The sequence below is a fragment of the Ascidiella aspersa genome, chromosome 3 (genome assembly GCF_963924565.1).
Source record: "Ascidiella aspersa chromosome 3, kaAscAspe10.2, whole genome shotgun sequence".
Classification (NCBI taxonomy): domain Eukaryota; kingdom Metazoa; phylum Chordata; class Ascidiacea; order Phlebobranchia; family Ascidiidae; genus Ascidiella; species Ascidiella aspersa.
In genome coordinates, this window is record NC_139449.1 from 27,670,165 (window position 1) to 27,688,569 (window position 18,405).

Here is an 18,405-nt window from a genome sequence, read left to right on the forward strand (position 1 = left end):
AGGTCTTTCAACTACATCAGCGACACGCACAAGTGCGAATTACACCTGAACGTGCGAGAATCGTTCATCGGGCAGCAAAAGTGGGTTTTATTGAACAAGAAGTGGCTGCGACAAGTCGACGGGTTCATACCGAAAAGTTGGTCACAGTATTGTACGAGGAACTGCTTTGTAACCGAAAGGCAACTGGTAAGTAGATTGCTCTGTAACGGCCAGTAAGTTTATTTCTTTTACTACTGCAAGCTGCGGTCAGCAGGAATAATTTCTTTCGTTAGGTAAAAGGTGGTTCCCTTGATAAATTACACCAAACTTGGAGAAACTCAACCGCCACAAAGTGGATATAGATAATATTTTTTTGTTTTTAAACTTTTACACCGTTGTGGGTTAAATATAGATTACCACTAAATTATATAAAGAAAGTATATATAAAAATGTCGAAAGTTTCAGTATTGTAAACAAGTCATTTGAAATGACTTACGTCCCAGTCAAGTCATTCGTAAAATAACTTAAGTCAAAGTCAACTCTTTTTGAATAAATAACAAATCAAGTCCCAGTCAAGCCATAATTAGAGCAAGTCAACTTCAAGTCCAGCCCTTGTCAAAAAAATAAAACTTTAAATTATGAAAACCGGCAAACTCCTCCGATTATTATGGGCAACTCAAGTAAAAAATAACATAAAAGCAGCATATTACAAGCAAATTCTATTATGTGCAAAGATTGGGCTGAATACCGGGGCTAATTTTATAAATAATTGCTTAATTAAAACAATTCATTTTAAACCAAGTCATTTGTCCAAATGACTTGAGTCAAGTCAAGGCATTTGCCCAAAAGACTAAGTGAAGGGCACTTAATTCATTACAACACTGCTAAGTTTTAAATTCAAGTAGAAAGGCGACGTTAATAAATTGTCAGGTTTCCGTAAAGAGCGATAACGTACTTATCGATACATGTTATAATAACAGCTAGTTCGCTGCGCTTATCCTGCTGACCCTTACTTATCCTGCTGACCTATATAGCATGCATGTATTTCTTGCAGAACGTAACTACATGCTCACCGGCGTGCCAGGATGACCAGGTGTGCTCGCCAGTCGCCGGGTCGCCACTGACCAGTGTCTGCCTACAGACAACGTTTGACATCGAAAGTACGTTTAAGTGAAACTATGTTTGCTGAGACGGCGTTTAAAAAGGATATAGTTGACCCTGAATTAAATATTATGGCTCAAAAAGGCCATTTTTTGTCCAACTTATAGGGTATAATTTCTCTGTTTCGGGTCCCCTTTCGGTAAAAACACCTTATAAGGAAATACGTAAAAAATCTATGCATTTGTATTATCATCAGTAAAACTTGAACAGTTAGCAAAATATTATTTTGTAATTTATTACTAAAAAACAGTTTCCTATGAGTTTAAATTGAGGTAAAAAACACCATTTTAGGCTAAAATTATATTCTATTACAATCTTGAACGTATTGCAATCAAATGAAATGTTTACCCCCAATTAAACCAAGGCAAATAAAACTATTCCAGGTTTTAAGCTGCCGTGGACACAGTGGTCGTCCTGGGGTGCATGCGACCTGACCTGCGGTGGAGGGAGTCGTTTTCGGACCAGGTCGTGTGGTCCCGGGTCCCAGCCATGGAAATGCGAAGGGTTGGCTTCAGAAAGGCGACTTTGCGATCAACTCGCTTGTCCACGTAAGATTCGCATTTTATACTGCTGAATCACCTTTACATAAAGCTGCAAAGAACAGCAGCTGAAGAGTTCAATTATAGATGGAAGGTACAATTAGATGGAGAGGTGGAAGGTTCAATTATTTGATTGAGTGTATAATTAAAAAGAAGGGTTTAATTGTTGAATTGAGGGTTTAATTAGATTTGGAGGGTTCAATTCCTTACAAGGTAACTTAAGAATTGTTCAACCCAATAGGCGTATAAATTAAAAGCCTATATACGACCCACTGACCAAAGCTGCTTTGTTATGAACACAAGGACTGTATAAAATTTACACAATAGACTGGCTGACCGTTCAATAAGTCGCGAAAGCCACAATTTGTATTATGCAGTGGAGAAAAGTGCCTATTAAATATGAACGTTTTTGTTTGGTGGGTCATGGATGGTTGTTTGTTCAATAGCTTGGTCAAAATTCACTAAGCCTTTTTCGAATGCCTCTTTCACAAGATATCATTGTCATCATTACAGGGGCTCTTAAACGTAAACCAAAATGCCGAAAGGTCGCTTGTTAACATCTCCATTACTAAAAACATTAACAACACAGTACACAGCTTATTATAATATAAAATGTGAAATACAAATACTTATTGCAAATCGTCACGAAAAGTTTCCTAAATTCGGTAGTATTTGTTTATAACAGAGATATAAACAAGCATTTCAGTTTTACGTTCGTTACTATATAATTTACTCAATCATTGTTTAAACTCCCTTGCGATTAGAATTACATTTTTAGAACCACGAAAATACACATGGTAAGTATCTATTTTTTATTACTATATTCTTTGATGGTTACTGCCGATCGCTTCGAGGTGCAAACGCTTACTTTTTTGACAAGTCGATCAACAATTAAATTTTCTCTGTTTCCCGCAACCACTAGAACATCAATTTTCCCAAAAAAATATCCTAACTCAAAAAAGTATTAGCGCTTCAAATTGCAATGTTTTATTTAAACAAACATTCCGCGTAAAACGATGCTGACGTTTCCAGAATGGACCCACTGGGGGCCTTGGTCCGATTGCTCAACGATTGGGTCATGTGGCAAAGGAAGTAAAACGCGAGAACGGGTTTGTCAACGAGCAACAAGTCCCTCTGACTGTGAAGGATTGCCGACGCAAGATACCGATTGCTATTTACCTTCTTGCCATGGTGGGTTTATAATAGCCTACCTCGACTGCAACGCTGCTTTTCTTTAGGGCGTGATTGTGGAATTATGTAAGGTCGTAGGGTGAAACTTTCGGTGGGTAATATTTTGTACTATAACTTCAACTATAGGCTATATGCAACAATTTGGGTTCATTTTAAAATTTTCCTATTTTAATCAAGTTAAAAATTTTAGCGCCTCGTTGCTATGTTTTTGTACTGGCACACTAGGGAGACCCCTTTTTACTTGTGACGTCATATGTGAAAAAAAACTATGCCCCCTAAAGCAAAAATCTTGGATCCGCCCCACATTCTTCCAGTGAAAAGTTTGAATCGCAGCGAAAGCTTTTTTAAACGTCTAGAAACAGTCAATTAATTAAACTTGAAACTTCGAATACTTCACGTTTTTAATTTTATGGAACAACATTTCCCAAGACACGCTCGCATTTAAATTATTGTATTTTATTTGTGGAATTTAGCGACGGTAAGACTGACCAGCGGTTTGTTCGGAAAGCTTCTAATTTACGACGATAGTGAACTCTATGAACCGGCTTGGAGAAACGTTTGCGAGGTACAAGGTTTGATTAATTCATTTCTCACACAGACTTTTGCTATAGTTACTTAACCAATTACTTATCTAAAACACAATTAACATTCCTGTATATATCTTAGATACACACTATTAACGCCGAAACAACACAAACTTATTATTTTGAAAGTGTTTTACGTTTCCTTTTTAGAATATTTAAATATTTATTGCTAGATTGTTTTCTTAAATCACCACTATAATCCTTATGTTAGGATATGATCACTGATGACAACCTGATATCTGTCATGAAAACTGTGTGTGCTCAACTGGGAGGCTACATCGACAACAAGCTGTTTTCAGCACAATCAAGCGGGCCTCAGGAAAATGTAAGTTAATTAGTGTACAAATGTAACATGCAGTTAACACAGGAAGCGTATATTGTTAAAAGCGCGTTTGTTGTACATACTTTCATTGCAAACATGCAATGCTACTATAGACATAGCATTTACTGAAAAGAAGTTCTGTACCGGAAGAACTTCTTTTCAGTACCTATATCCTTGTGTTCTCACTGCAAGTGTAAAGCAAATTTTATCATTTGTTTCAGACTTTCCTGATGCCGCTAAGTTGCGATAATGGACAGAAATCACTGATGCGTTGCGAACACAACGGATGGAGAGAATACGACAACTGCCAAAATCCGCTGCAGCTTCAATGTCGTTTAGGTAAGTATTGTCAATCCTTGAGTCGAGTTAAGGTTGATTATTTAGCTTTTAGGCTATTTATAACAAAATAGGGTAACCTATTTTATAATAACGCCTTCTACAAAATGAAAGTTTGTCCAAACGTTAGATATAACTTTGCTCCGAACTGACCGTTATTCCACTTAACTCTGGCAAGAAAAATAAAAGTTGTGTTAAATTAAAAAAAAATAATCGAGTCAAAAAGTATGTTTCGTCATTGTGGCATATTTAACATCATCAAAGAAAAATAGGCCTAGTAGTGGCCTATGTTCGGGTTATTGTTTCATGTTGTCCATATGTTGTTAACGCCCAATAGACAAGCCGATCATGTGGACGACCCATTCATCAGGCATCGTAACCTATGAGTTTGCGAAGACGCACTGCGAGTCATTATACCGTCGGCTCTGCTACTCCTTTGAGGTCTTTCCTTATCAAAACACAACCGGAGTAGTTCCTATACAATCGGGTGACGAGTGGAACCCAATAGAGTAAGTTCACAGGGCATTACCGCTTCACGAATGTTGATAATCCAGGGGTCGGGAACCTATGGCTCTTTTTGTGACGCCATATGGCTCTTCGATAAACGAAACTTGCTTATAGATAAATCTATAAGCTATAATTTCTGAGCATGATCTGAATAAAACTAAAAGCGGCCACGACCGCTTTTCTAACTTTATTTTCCTTTCTATTACATGTTACCAAATTTTCAGCGCTTTTCTACATTCTCTTTGTATCCAAAAGGCCCTATCCTTTCAATGGAACTCCGTCATCAAAGTTGTGCAAACTTAGCTAATTCATTTTTTGGTACATAGCCTATTATGTTCTGTTCTATAAATGAGAACAAAATAAACGGCCCTGCTCAATTTATTATTTTTTGTCAACACATAACTATATGTTAAAAAACTATTATATGGCTATCATGGAAAAACAACAACAAATATTTGACTTGGCTCACTTAGCTAAAAAGTTTACCGATCCCTGATTTAAACTTTTAAGTTTCGTGGAAATTGCAGTGAGTCAAGTAATATTGAGAACCGCGCCATATCCTTCACTGCTAAGTGTCTCGCTCTTAGATTTTAGTTTTTAGAAAAAGAAATCAAAAACGCTCGTGACTAACACGCGACAAGCCGCCAACACATATAAGCTATTGATACGTTTTATACAGCTTAGTAAAATTTAGTGCAGATACGGTTATACTCAAATGCTTTGCAGAGACCGATTTAACGACTGGATACAGATTGGGGATTCCCTCGGGCGGACGGGTTGGATTCACAACGACCATTATAACGCACCGACGTGGGGTACCAACGAGAATTCAGCCGCCACCCTCAAGGGACACGTCATCTGTTGCGTCATAGACTAAAGTTATGCATTTTCGCAACGGTCAAACATGCAGGCCTATATCGAATGGTGTTTTTACCCCAAACAAATCCTGCGTGGTACACTGCAAGTAATGCCTGAGAAGATTGTTGCGTATTGGATATGGTTGAAAGCCAGAGCAACATCGATTCATTAAAGGAATTTGCATTTTTCCGGTTCTTGTATATTCCTGATTTCCTTTCTGTTTTTTTTTCGACCATAAACTATCCACAAGCTGTTACACTTGTCACCTTCGGTTTATTTTTAACTTTGAGAAAGCGCCAAACAAGCTTAATTGAGGCGCAAGCGCACTAAGTAAAATACTACAAGGTTTAGTCATGGGCGCCCGCACAGGAGGGGGGGGGGCAAGTTGCCCCCCTGGAAATTCAAAATGCGATTATTAGTATTATTTATAAGTGTTAAATGTATTACTTATGAAGTTTAAAAATATTATACATTATCCATTGCCCCCAGTGGCGTATCCAGGGGGGCGGTAGTTCTTACCCCCTTTTTTGTAAGTGCATGATATTATCGTTTTTGGTTCGTTGTCATCGTAACAAACTGTTCGAAGCGACGTGCTTTTTAAGTAATTGGGTCACGCGTCTTAATCTAATGCGAAACCAAAATCGAGCGCAAAACGCCGTTTTTCGTCTTTTGTTTGGTCGACCGTAAACGCTGGACTTTAAGCATACTCTAAGACCACGTGCTAAGTGTGCAATTTAAACAACTTATTTCCCTTAACCGCAGCTTGTAATTTAGCTGACTTGGCACACAGCTCGGAGCAGATGTAGCGCTAATCGTGGCATAATAACATCCGGAAAAAACGATCTTCGTATTGCACGTGGTAAAAGGCGTGCTTTTTGTAATTTAGCGCTCGTTACGTTCATGGAACTTTGCGGTGCTGATTATGTGTGATTCTGCTTCAATTAATCACAGGTCTTGGTTTGTTTTTTTGCCTGAAGTTAACGATTGCACACCGTGATTTCGCAGCCGGCGCCTGACAGGATTGTCGATGACGCACGTGGTCGCTTTTTTTGGACGTATTTGGCTGTTTCTGATTAGTTTTTTTCTCAGGTCTTGCAATCACCATTCTATGACGTCATACTGTCACTGTTTTATGACGTCATTATTCAACAACGTCAGACGAAAAATAGGGTAATTCCCCAAGTTGAAAATTCAGGACCCCCCGTTTTGATTTTCTGGTTACGCCCCTGATTGACTCCCCTGGAAAATTTTCTGCGGGCGCCCCTGGGTGTAGCCTATCTATTGCACAGATACATTTTCGCCAATTCATCTACCACTAGAAAGACATTCGTATTATCGCAAAATCTTTTAAGGTCCACATCCTTAATGCAGATGAAGAAAGCTTGAAATGCTGTCGGATGTAATTCAAAACTAATTTTTGATGAAGTTTTTAACTGTAAGAAAGTTCAGCCCTTTATAAAAAAAATTGGTAATAGACGTGCTACCAATAATAAATATGTTCTTGTGACAAACTGGGGACCGCCCCTACCCCCACTGGGGTTATATAGTGTCCTCACCTCACAAAGAACAAAACGTTTAGCTTAATTAATATCAAGTTATGCTAACACAAAACATTTTTGATGTCACCAGGTAGATTCTTTAATGATCTAAAAAATAGGAAATTTTAAATTTTAACCTAGGCTAAAATATCATTTGACAAAATGTTGACCTGTTGGGATACATTAATTAAAAACAAAACATTTTGTTGTAGGCCTACCGTATAAAGTAGGCTACTGCCTAAGTGGTTTGGCCAACATTTATAGCCACTCTGGAGTTACGGACCAGTGTGATCATATGTTCCCATTCCGCACAAAATATATTTATTATGATACATAAATAAATAATTCCGCCTCAATAAGCAGTTCATTTTATTACTCGTTTTTTTTTACATATGAACACACGTCTTACAATCATCACTTTGGTGTAGCCTATAAAACAAAAAAGTCAGCCGGAATAAACGATTTTACGCGTGCGTAAAATAAAGTAAATTTGTGGTAGTCACGCAACGATATAAGTGAGTTTTGGCAATTTCGATTATACAGACCTATAGGCAACAGCGGCGGCTTGCGAGTCGCCTGCAGTTCTTTTTTGTACAAGTGGACACTGTACCGGTAGTTCGCGATGCGATAAATGTGTATAAATTCCCCCTCATGGTTTTGGGGCCCATAAATTAGAAAAAAGACTTTCAACGCCCCCTTGTAATTCCTTACGCTTGGAAACACTGGCTTAAAACATTAATATTCACGAACTAAAACAAATGATTTCATATGCTCAGGCTAGCATAAAAATTTTAGAGCAGGGGTTCTTAAACTTTTTTTACCGCGGACCCCTAAATTTTTTTTTTGCTTTGCATGGACCCCGGTAGACAAGAAATGCTCCAAAATGACGTCATAAATTGACGTCACAAAACAAATAGACTTCATGACTCTGTTATTTCGGTCCGAAAAATGTGAAAGTTAAATGGAGTCTAACTATACATTCAGTCCAAAACCGTTCAATTTTTAAATAAAGTGTTTCCTTTTAAAAAATAATTACTCTAAGTATACACTATTTTTTTAACTAGGCCCTCATGGACCCCCTAAAACTAGTTCACGGACCCCCAGGGGGTCCATGGACCCCAGTTTAAGAACCCCTGTTTTAGAGGAAGCTATGCCTGTGATGCGATTTGAATTTCGGTTAAAGAGTAAACTGGTGTGACTATTGATTTTTTTTAATAGATATATAACATTTTTTTGTATTTCAACGACCAAAAGTAGTTAATATCCTTTACAAACGTATTTTACTTAAATTTGGCACGGGATATTTAATTATTATCCACAACACGTGAACAAGACACGGCACGCATGAATGAACACATTTAGGCTGGGAACAGCAACAGCCACTTTTGGGAACAGCAACAGCCACTCATACCACAACGCATATTGTTTGAGTTAGGGTTCGGGTTAGCGTTTGGTTGAGGGTGGGTCAAGTTATTATTAATAATAAACATAATATTACTTGACCCACCCTCACCCAAACAATATGCGTTGTGGTATGCGGTATTGTTTTGTTTTTTGCATAACTTTTTCACGTAAAAAAGTAATCGAACAAATGTAAAAATACATGGCCGACCAAATCTGCTCGCGCTTTATTCACAGGAACTGGCATATTAAAATGGTAATTGTTCTAGCAAATGTGCACTTTATGGACTTGGATAAGCTTAAATGATTTATATCACTATAAAAACTATTTGTGTTTTATGAACTGCATTACACTTTGCACCTAATAGGCCAAAATAACAGCGCCTTACTTAAAAGTTGATGTATTTTTTCAGCCAACTTGCCAAATTTGGAAAATTTTGTATGTTATAATGAGATCTCTAATAGATGCACTACCCTGTTGGCATTCTTTCGCAGCCCGCAGGTACACTTTCAAGATTTTTCTTAAATTAATTTTTGTGCACTTATTTAGTACCTTGCAAACCTAAATTCAAGATGAAAGGTTTAGTTGTGCAAGATTCTTGAACCCACGGTGTGCATGAAGCCTTTAATTACACACCTGTACACTCAAAATTTGCACTGCACGTCCAAGGTATTGGCGTGAAGTGTCATGAAATGCAGACTGGTGGATTAACAAAATACTTGTGATTCGGCAGACCAGAGAACAAAACATACACACCACTTTTTGAATGTATGGGAAATTAGGTTGTTTGTAAATCATGTATGGTATGAAGGTACAAAATCAGTACCATTTGTGGTGTATTAGTATGGAGAAATTGGCTATATATTATTTCTCTGTCGTATCATATTTTAATAACTTTTAACATGGATATTTTCAGGCACTTATTTCTGTATATAGATATAGAACTTAAAAAATCACCAATTTCACATATAGAAAATTTCAACATTGTAATTTCAAGTGGGGCTTATAAACCATATAATGAAAAAAGGTTTAAAGATTCTTCTGGCTGCAGCCCTGTCCTCGCGAGAACACATTAACAATTTGGTTGAGATTATTAATTTAATTAAACCAAATAAACCTAAACTAAATGATGCAGTAATCGCTTCGGTCAACATTTTAACCAAGTATCTTAAAGAGGATAATCTCAGTTTTTCTGATTCCCAAGATCCAAAAGACAGTGATGCATTGTACTGTCAATGGCTGTGGGACCAACACAGCAATTGCTTTGATGCAATGTTAAATTGTTTAGTTGACACTGAGAACTCCATACTTTTACTGGAGAACATTTTAACACTGTTGCAACTGAAAGGTTTCTGCATGAACAAGAACTCGGATAAGTTTTTATTCCCAGAAGACCTGCTTGAAAAGACTGTTCAGTCTTGTTTGTCCAGCAATGAGTTATCCGAACATCTAACTAGGCTCCTTCCATTAGATGATTTCCGCTTCTACATTTTAAAAGTGATTCCGAAAGTTGTCAACAGCGAACAATATACTGTCGAAAAGGTTTACTCTTTTTTAAAATCCATTGTCGATTATATGCCAACTACTGATAGTGAGATGAACTCTAGTTTTATATTTTCGGAAAGTGATGTTGTAAGCCTTCAAAAGTATGCCAAGTCACCACCGTTTTCGGTCGCTCAACATAGAAAGCGGTTTGCAAGTGCCTGGCTTGAATTTCTAAAGCAGCCGCTCCCTGGTTCCATCCACAAAAATGTGCTTATCATCTTCCACACAAGCCTTGTACCCCATTTCGCCAAGCCCCGTCTGCTGGCCGACTTCTTGACGCGCTCCTACGCGAAGGGTGGCGGCCTGGCTCTGTTGGCCCTACACGGCCTCTTCGTGCTCATGCACCAACACAATCTCGAGTACCCCGAGTTCTACCGGCACGTGTACAGCATGCTGCATCCGCGCATCTTCGACGCACGCTACAAGGCGCGCTTCTTCTACCTGCTTGACCTGTTCCTCGCCTCAACGCACGTGCCTTCCTACCTGGTCGCCGCATTCGCCAAGAAGATGTCGCGCCTCTGTCTAATCGCGCCGCCGGACTGCGCTCGCCTCATGGTCGCACTGGTACTGAACCTGACGCGGCGGCACCCGAGCGTGCGGCAACTGGTGCATCGCGCGCCCGCCGAATGCCAACAAGTCGCCGAGGACCCGTTCGTCGAAAGCGAACCGGACCCGGCTAGGACGCGCGCTCTCGAGAGCTCGCTGTGGGAAATCGCGACGCTAAAGCGGCACTACAGTCCCGACGTGGTGAAGAGCGTCTCGTTTAAAGGCGTCGGCTCGCTGGAGACCGACATCGGTGCGCTTCTCGACTCGGACTGCGCGACGCTCTTCGACCAGTCGTGCTCCACTGATTTCAAAGAGTGCCCGGCCAGCCACGTAACCCCCGATCGCTTGTTTGGAGGCTTTGAGGATGTAACCACGGAACTTTGGTGCACGTAGCTTTCTGCGTTGTGCTGGTGTTAAAGCGTTGCAAGTTTTTGTTCCGAAAGTTTTTTCGCACAATGCGGCAGTTGCGAAGTTTTTTGCACAATGCCGCATGTTTTCCTTACACAATAGCATCCAAAAAATAAAAATTCTTTGGAGTTTTTAAACACTGGTTACCAAATTTATATATGGTCGACTTCAACTGAAAAGTTTTTTTTTTCAATTTGCTTAGCGAAAAGAGTTTCCGGAAATGTGTAAGCAATAGGTTTAATGATTACATGCACTGCTGTTTCGTGTGTGAGTTACGTTTTCTTTCTAATTGTAGTAAGATCTCGTGATTAAACAAAGCCTACTATTTGAAGTGTTTACCAGGTTTGGTGGATGGTTAACTAGGTATTGGTGGTGCAGCCTTCCCTAGGACTTCGATTTGTGTGAAATCATAACACCAGTGAGCAAAAAACTAAAGCGTTTAAAAAGTTTCACTTTAATTGAAAAATAAGAACAAAGCGGCAGAAGAGACAAATGGAGAAAATATTAGCTAAATGTGTTTTCAGTTTTTGTCGTTAAACAATTCGAGTTTTTACCTTAATAAAGCACTGTCTATAGGAAACTGATCAGATAGCTTTGCAGCAAACAAAAATATCGCATCTAATATTTGGCAATGAATACCACAAAGACACTTCTGCTTATCGGTAAGTAGGTTACAAAACCACATAAACTTAAAAAATGTAAAACTAAATAAAACACCCTGCTAAATCTATAAAACTGTAAGTAAATTATTTTGGACGCTAGCAGGAATGATCTATTTGTAAGTAACTTGTAATCACTTCGAGTAATTAAGTCAGATTCATATGGGCTATTATCAGGCGCTTTAAGGTAGTTCAACTATGGAAAAACAGTATATAGAAGGTTAATTATTTAGTGTATAAACAAAAGCTTCAGGTGTGTTAGTAAAAAGGTGTACTCGTATGTTGGACGTTAACACTCGGTATGGCCTAAAAATTCGTTATTCTTGTTCATTGCAGTCGGAATCGCCGCTATAATCGCAGCAATAGCCACTGCAATAGCTGTTCCACTTACTACCGGGGCAACGCCGGAAGAAACTGACCTTGAACATGCTAAAGTGCTCTTGAAGGAGTCACCACTGGTTGACTGGTCAGTTAAAATAAGAAAACTGTTGCTATTAGGAATATTATTAATCAAATTAGCCTGGTATTTAGTTTCGTTCAAACGTTTTGACCGCCTACGCACTCAGCAGACCACTTCCTTTTGGGTTAAGTGAAACCGAAAGTATGTACGGTACGGCAAAAACAAAGGAAAAACTAACGAAAATGCGTACATAAACACAATAAAAATGTTTTTATTCTTAAAAAGCCGATCTGTGTAGGACAGTGGTTCCCAAACTTTTTTGGCTCGCAGCACACTAAAAATATCGTAAATGTTTCGCGGCACACTTTTAACAGAACCACAATAGAGTCATTTTACAATCGCCCTTAACACACGACACACTATATGCCTCAATATGAGGAATTTGTAATGATTATTGCGTATTTAAGTCTAAAATACTTGCGTGTATGCCTATTGGTAATATAAATAACTTATTTTCCAAAGTTACAAAAAGTTTTGCGGCACACTTTTTTAATTGGGCGATGGCAAATTTTATTTTTCCAAAATATAAATGTTCTGGATTTGGTTGTTAGAAAATATACGGCGCTAAAAGTCGACAACCTGACTGTTGCCGAGGATGCAAACACCTAATTAAAAATATCAATAGGCTATTCTGGGCCTGGATTAAATCTTTTGATGGGCAAAACAATTATTAATTTTTACTGTAAATGAATCAAGCAAAACGTGGTTTCCTCTTTTATCGATGTACAGTCACAACGACTTGACATCAAACATTCGCATCCAAGTGCAGAACAACCTTTCCTCGATCAACCTGTACGACGACATGAGGGAGCAATTCGTGCTCTCACACACCGACATTCCAAGGATGAGGGCCGGACTCATGGGTGGTCAGGTGTAATATTAGGAGTTTCAAGTTTGTAGGCCTATCTCGGTACCATCAGAATTAGATCGATTACATTAATTGAGTTCAATTACACAATTACAATTTTCGGCATTAAAACTCTTGTTTTCTCAATATCAATATATTGACCCAAAATTTTAGCAAATTAGAATTATACAGAATGAAAATGCCTCAAATACATTACAATTACAATAAAACTGTAATCCATTCCATCAATTACAATTACAAATTACAATTAATCAAACTCTGGTTTCCATTACTAATTCCGTTTGTAGAGTGTATAAATTTAACTCCGATATATATTTTTAAGCGCGTTTTATCTTTAATTGGTAGAATATAAATTAAGTCAATTTTTTTCCGAAACTGCTGCAAACTTAGCTCTCTTTGAATTGTTGCTATTTCGTTTTATTTCTAATTACTTGTAGAAAACCGAGCGAGTGATTGTAATTGACAGTTTTGGTCCTGTTACGCTCCATGCAACGCCCAAGGCAAGGACGCCACCAGGAGAGCACTGGAGCAGCTTGACGTCATGTACAGAATGATCGACCAATACCCGAACGAGTTCCAATCAGCGTACACAGCCGATGGTACAAGACGAATGAACCTAACCCATAGCCGTCAACAATAGACGCGCCTTGTTTGCGCAAATTTTAAGATCTGTGGTCAGGCCGTGCGATAAGGCGTACACCCACAGTCCACACCCTACAATATATGCCTTCGCAAAGTAACTTTGGAATTGTTCTAGAAATAGCTGAAAACGCGAATTCATAAATTGCCTCGTTTACGTCCTGGTTATTGCATCCGCATGTTTCCATTGCAAAATCCATGGCGGTGGACTTGCTTTGTGACATAGGGTAGTTTTTTATATTATTGATGGTAAAATTTTACAGAGAAAATACACCGCCTTATTCGTTGTAACTCCGTGAACAATTTTTGCTTATGTTGTACAGTACATGCATGTTTTTTATTTCTCTATACTTTTTATTCGGAAATCCGTGCCAGAGATATATTTACTAGCAAGTCTTCTATAATTTTGAAAATATTTTTTTCTTGAAAATGACAAAAATCGCTGATAAATATCACCTTTATTACAGACATCGAATCGGCGTTCGCACAAGGAAAAATCGCGTCACTAATTGGACTGGAAGGGGGACACATAATCGACAGCTCGTTGCCTGCCTTAAGGATGTTTTATCGGCTCGGGGCAAGATACATGATTCTCACGCACGCCTGCGACACGCCGTGGTAAAAAAAAACATTCGAAAAAAAAACAAGTTTTTGACGACGAATTTTTTTTAACGAGTCCCAGATTTATTTGTGTGCTCAGAACAGCACAGTATGCCAAATCGCGATTTTGTTGTAGTTGAACATTTTTTGTACTGGAGTTAGTAGCCTACGTAAGGTTTCTTTAAAGCAAACGTTTTCTTTGGTTTCAATCGCAGGGCGGACAGCTCGGCTGGAAGATCACCGCACGGAGGTTTGACGGAATTTGGAAGGGTAAAGTTAAACAGCTCAACATAGCTTAATTATTTAGCTATTGTACCAACTCCTCTCATTTTTGTTTAAAACGATAAAATCTTTGGCATAACTGCTGTATTTCTTAAAATGACAACACGCAGAATAATATAATGGTATTTAGGAGAAAATGTGAGACTATAAAGGCCTATGACGAAATTGATACCACTAATCACAAATCAGCTCTCCCGAAACTTAGCATTCAAGCTATCTGCTCAGCAATACCATATTGCCGCTGAAGTATGATTTTTCGTAAAAAACTCAAGTGCGATTTTAGAAAGTTATCCTGGAAATGAATCGACTCGGAATGATGGTCGACGTGTCTCACGTGTCCATTGACGTCATGAAACAGGCGCTAGGTGTCAGCAGAGCGCCGGTGATTTTCAGTCACAGCTCGGTCAAGGAACTTTGTAACCACAACCGAAACGTACCCGACGATGTTCTAAAGACCTTAGTAAGAAAACATAACGAGTGTCACATAACTAGCTTATATGTTTGAAAATAAGAAACATTTTCAAATAAACATGGCGGCCTTCGATCAGAACGTAGCAAATCTGTTTTCTGTATATTGATGCAACGGTATCACGAAACATCACAGTCGATAAACAAGGCATAATGTCATGTTTATCCGGTTAACAGTATAGTTTCCATACCTTTGTAAATATCTCTCCAGCCAAAACAATGAAATTTAGTGAAGCGATTTAGCTCCATTTTAGTCCAATCATCAGCTAAACTTTATTGGTGAACTGATACATGATTTATTAAATAGGATAACTGTAAGGCGCCGAACCTGCTTGCGGTGCAATAATTTAGTTTAATAAAGTAAAGTCTAATGAATTAGCATGACGCTATAATTTAGCCAATGTTGAAATAAAATGAACTTGAATGGAAGGAATTTTTAGGCCGATTAAATCCTTCCTTGGCGACCCACTGTTTTACCATTTGCGACTCATGTTTAGGTCGCGACCCATAAATTGGCAACTTATCTGTTAATACTAAACTCAAAAATAAATACGATCTATGATCCAATGAAAAAACATTTATTTTTATATGTTATTTTCTTTTCAGGGTGAAAACGACGGTGTGATAATGATCAATCTTTACACCAAATACATCACATGCAAAATAAACGCAACCGTTAGCGACGTAGCAGGTAAAATAAAATACATTTTTAAGTTGTTTTGCGGTGTGCGTTAGCGGCCGTAAAGGCACTACTTTATTTCTCTCTACCTGATAATTTATGACTTAATATGGTTTAGATCACTTTGATCACGTTCGAAATCTGATCGGTTCAAAACACGTTGGCGTCGGTTCCGACTTCGACGCTGCTCCGTTGTAAGTAAATGGTAAAACAGTAAACTGGCATGCGGAATTTACTATCACAAATCGCATAGCCTACTTTTAATGAAAAACGAGATTCGTATCTTTATTATAGGTATGCTTGAAGGTCGATTGTAATTTGTATTAATTGATTCGCCGTATTAATAAAGAGAAGATAGAAATGTAGCCCACTTGGGTTCGACTGGTCCTACGTCTAAAGATTTAATATGCAAACACGGCGCTTTAATTGTCATCTGGGGTAGCAATTCTCTGTTTGTCGCGGCCCACTATACTACCTCAGAACATCCTTAAGTGTGCCGCGAAACTTTTGGTTATATTGGGAAACACACTATTTATTAGGACTTATAGGCGTACACATGCGAGACTTGAATGCACTCTACCCTTTATGAAAATGATTATATTATGGTATAGGCCTTTACATATTGTTGTGCCGTCTATTAAAGGCGTCTTTTAAGGTTTGACATTAATATTGTGCCGGAAACTTTTTCAACTGTTTTTAAAAGTTTGAGAAACGCTATGCTCTATGCGTTAAACACCGCATGCATGTTTTCCACCCAGAATGCCGAACGGCATTGCGGACACATCGCAGTATCCCAACCTCTTCGCGGAGCTGATTCGGCGCGGCTGGAGCGACGATGAGGTAAAAGATGCGGCTGGAAGGAATATCATACGAGTGATGAGGAAGGTGGAGGACGTCGCCGCTCAGCTCAAGGAGGAAAGTCCCGACGAGAGCTGGATCCCAGGAGAGGAGGTGGATCAAGAGTGTAGGTCACCGAATTGATTGGATTTGGAGGCTAGAGGAGTGTAACACTAGAGTGCACCCAATGACCGTATGTTTACCCTTCGCCTCATGCTTTGAATTGCTTTAATTCTTTTTCGTTTCGATTCTGTAGCATCTTTACGTAAGGTAACAAAAAATCTCACTTTGACCCGTATGGTGTGCAAAAAGTTGACCGTTTTAACGGTGTTACTATCTGCCTTTTTGATTTACAAAAATCCAAAGTTCAATTTATCTATTTTTCCGCACCAATGAGAAAACCTTCCTTAATAATGATGCAATATCTACGGCAAGGGTTCTTAACCTGGGGCACGTGTACCTCTGGGTGGTACGCAGAACCAAGCAGGCGGTACGACATGCAGTGTGAAATTATGCGCTAATTAGGCATATTTGTAAAGAAAGCGTAATTTACGAAAAGCAACAACAAAAAAAACATTGGTAAATTGACTGATTGTTTGAGTGTTGTAAATATTGTTGAACTTACAAGACTGTTTTTATTGCACGCATTAAACACGTAAGTTATAAATACACGATTAATTCCTAATATGACAATTTTACTTATTTTCGTCGAGCATTGTAGACGGGGGTGGTACGAGGAAATTTCATGAAAGCTCGAGCGCAAAAAATGTTACGAAACACTAATCTACGAAAAAAAGGATGTGCGTTGTGCGTTATAGTTGTTAGGACAACAAGGCATTTAAACTCCGTGTAACAGATGAATTCGATAAACGGAGGAAAAGTAAAAAAAAACTTCCTTGGTAAACTTACATTTTAAAAGTTCTATTTTTTTTTTTAAATATTTTTGGGTGTCTAGGGATTCTCCCCTCCGAAGATATGGTCGATACAATTTTTGAGACATCTAAAAAAATTTAAAATTTTGGCGGGAAAATCGTCCTCAAAATCCGGCCAAATTTTTTAAAGCATTTTTGTGACGGTTGGGGTAGACATTTCGGCGAACACGAATAACACAATGCCTTTCAGAGTTGCGCCACGTATCGCTTAACCAGGCACAATCGTAAGAAGTTAGTTAGCCTACACCATATCACCAGGTTGTACATAATTGGAGTAGAGCCCATTCCGGGTTTGGGAGAGGGTGATTGCTGTAGGTAAATGAAAACCACAAATATCTTTAAATATAGTCTTTGTTTTAGGAATTTATAGGGTGATTTGATTTGCTTGAATTTTTTGGTTTTTCGACTATCCGATATCATGTTAAAACTAGGCCTTGGTTGCTCGTTAGTATTAAATGCACCACATGCGACTTGTTGTGTGATTTTCCAATTTTCCTTGAGTAAACTATTTCTAAACAGACCTTGGTCTCGTGTATTCACACTTTTTAAAGGTGAACGAAGATTAAAAAACATAAACACCTCCTTACAAGAGTGTGTCCCCCGGGAGCAACCTAATGATTGGCGTTTGTTTAACGATAACTCCTAACGAAGTTTGCAATTGTCCTGCTTAACAATGAAAACAAGGATTTTGGGGAAACACAAAGCATTAAACTACGAAAACCTTGTGAAACAAAAGATTGGTTTAAAAAAAACCCTTCGTGACGTTAGTAAAGAGCACGGCGAACTTTTTTTCTCAAGCAAAGACAATGGAAGAAAGAAACAGTGTGGATTGCATTTCAAAATAATATCTGATTACTAACTGGAGCATTATGCGTGATTGTGCCGACAGAGGTCACGAAAAAATGACTTTCCATACATAAAAGGACGTTCCACTCGATTCGCCACAACGCGGTTTGAAGGTTAATTTTTGCTTGGTGAACATTAAATAAGTGTTTGTTAGTTTGCATTTCAAATCGTAAAGTAGCCTTTTAGTTCTGAAAATGTACTTACTATACACAATATGCC

General features: G+C 38.5%; 2 protein-coding genes across 2 annotated transcripts; both read left to right on the forward strand.

Annotated features, from left to right (window-relative positions):
- Positions 1 to 8,970: 8,970 nt before the first annotated feature.
- LOC146161295 (nucleolar complex protein 4 homolog B-like) lies at positions 8,971 to 11,241 on the forward strand. Its single transcript, XM_083384445.1, has one exon. The coding sequence runs from the start codon at positions 9,435 to 9,437 to the stop codon at positions 10,899 to 10,901; it is 1,467 nt and encodes a 488-aa protein (XP_083240571.1). The 5' UTR covers positions 8,971 to 9,434; the 3' UTR covers positions 10,902 to 11,241.
- A 306-nt stretch (positions 11,242 to 11,547) lies between these two features.
- On the forward strand, positions 11,548 to 16,552 carry LOC146161296 (dipeptidase 1-like). Its single transcript, XM_083385125.1, has 10 exons — positions 11,548 to 11,578; positions 11,912 to 12,041; positions 12,765 to 12,906; positions 13,370 to 13,502; positions 14,010 to 14,160; positions 14,358 to 14,412; positions 14,708 to 14,884; positions 15,499 to 15,583; positions 15,690 to 15,765; positions 16,330 to 16,552. Exons 1-10 carry the CDS (start codon positions 11,548 to 11,550, stop codon positions 16,550 to 16,552), a joined length of 1,203 nt encoding a protein of 400 aa, XP_083241251.1.
- Positions 16,553 to 18,405: the final 1,853 nt, after the last annotated feature.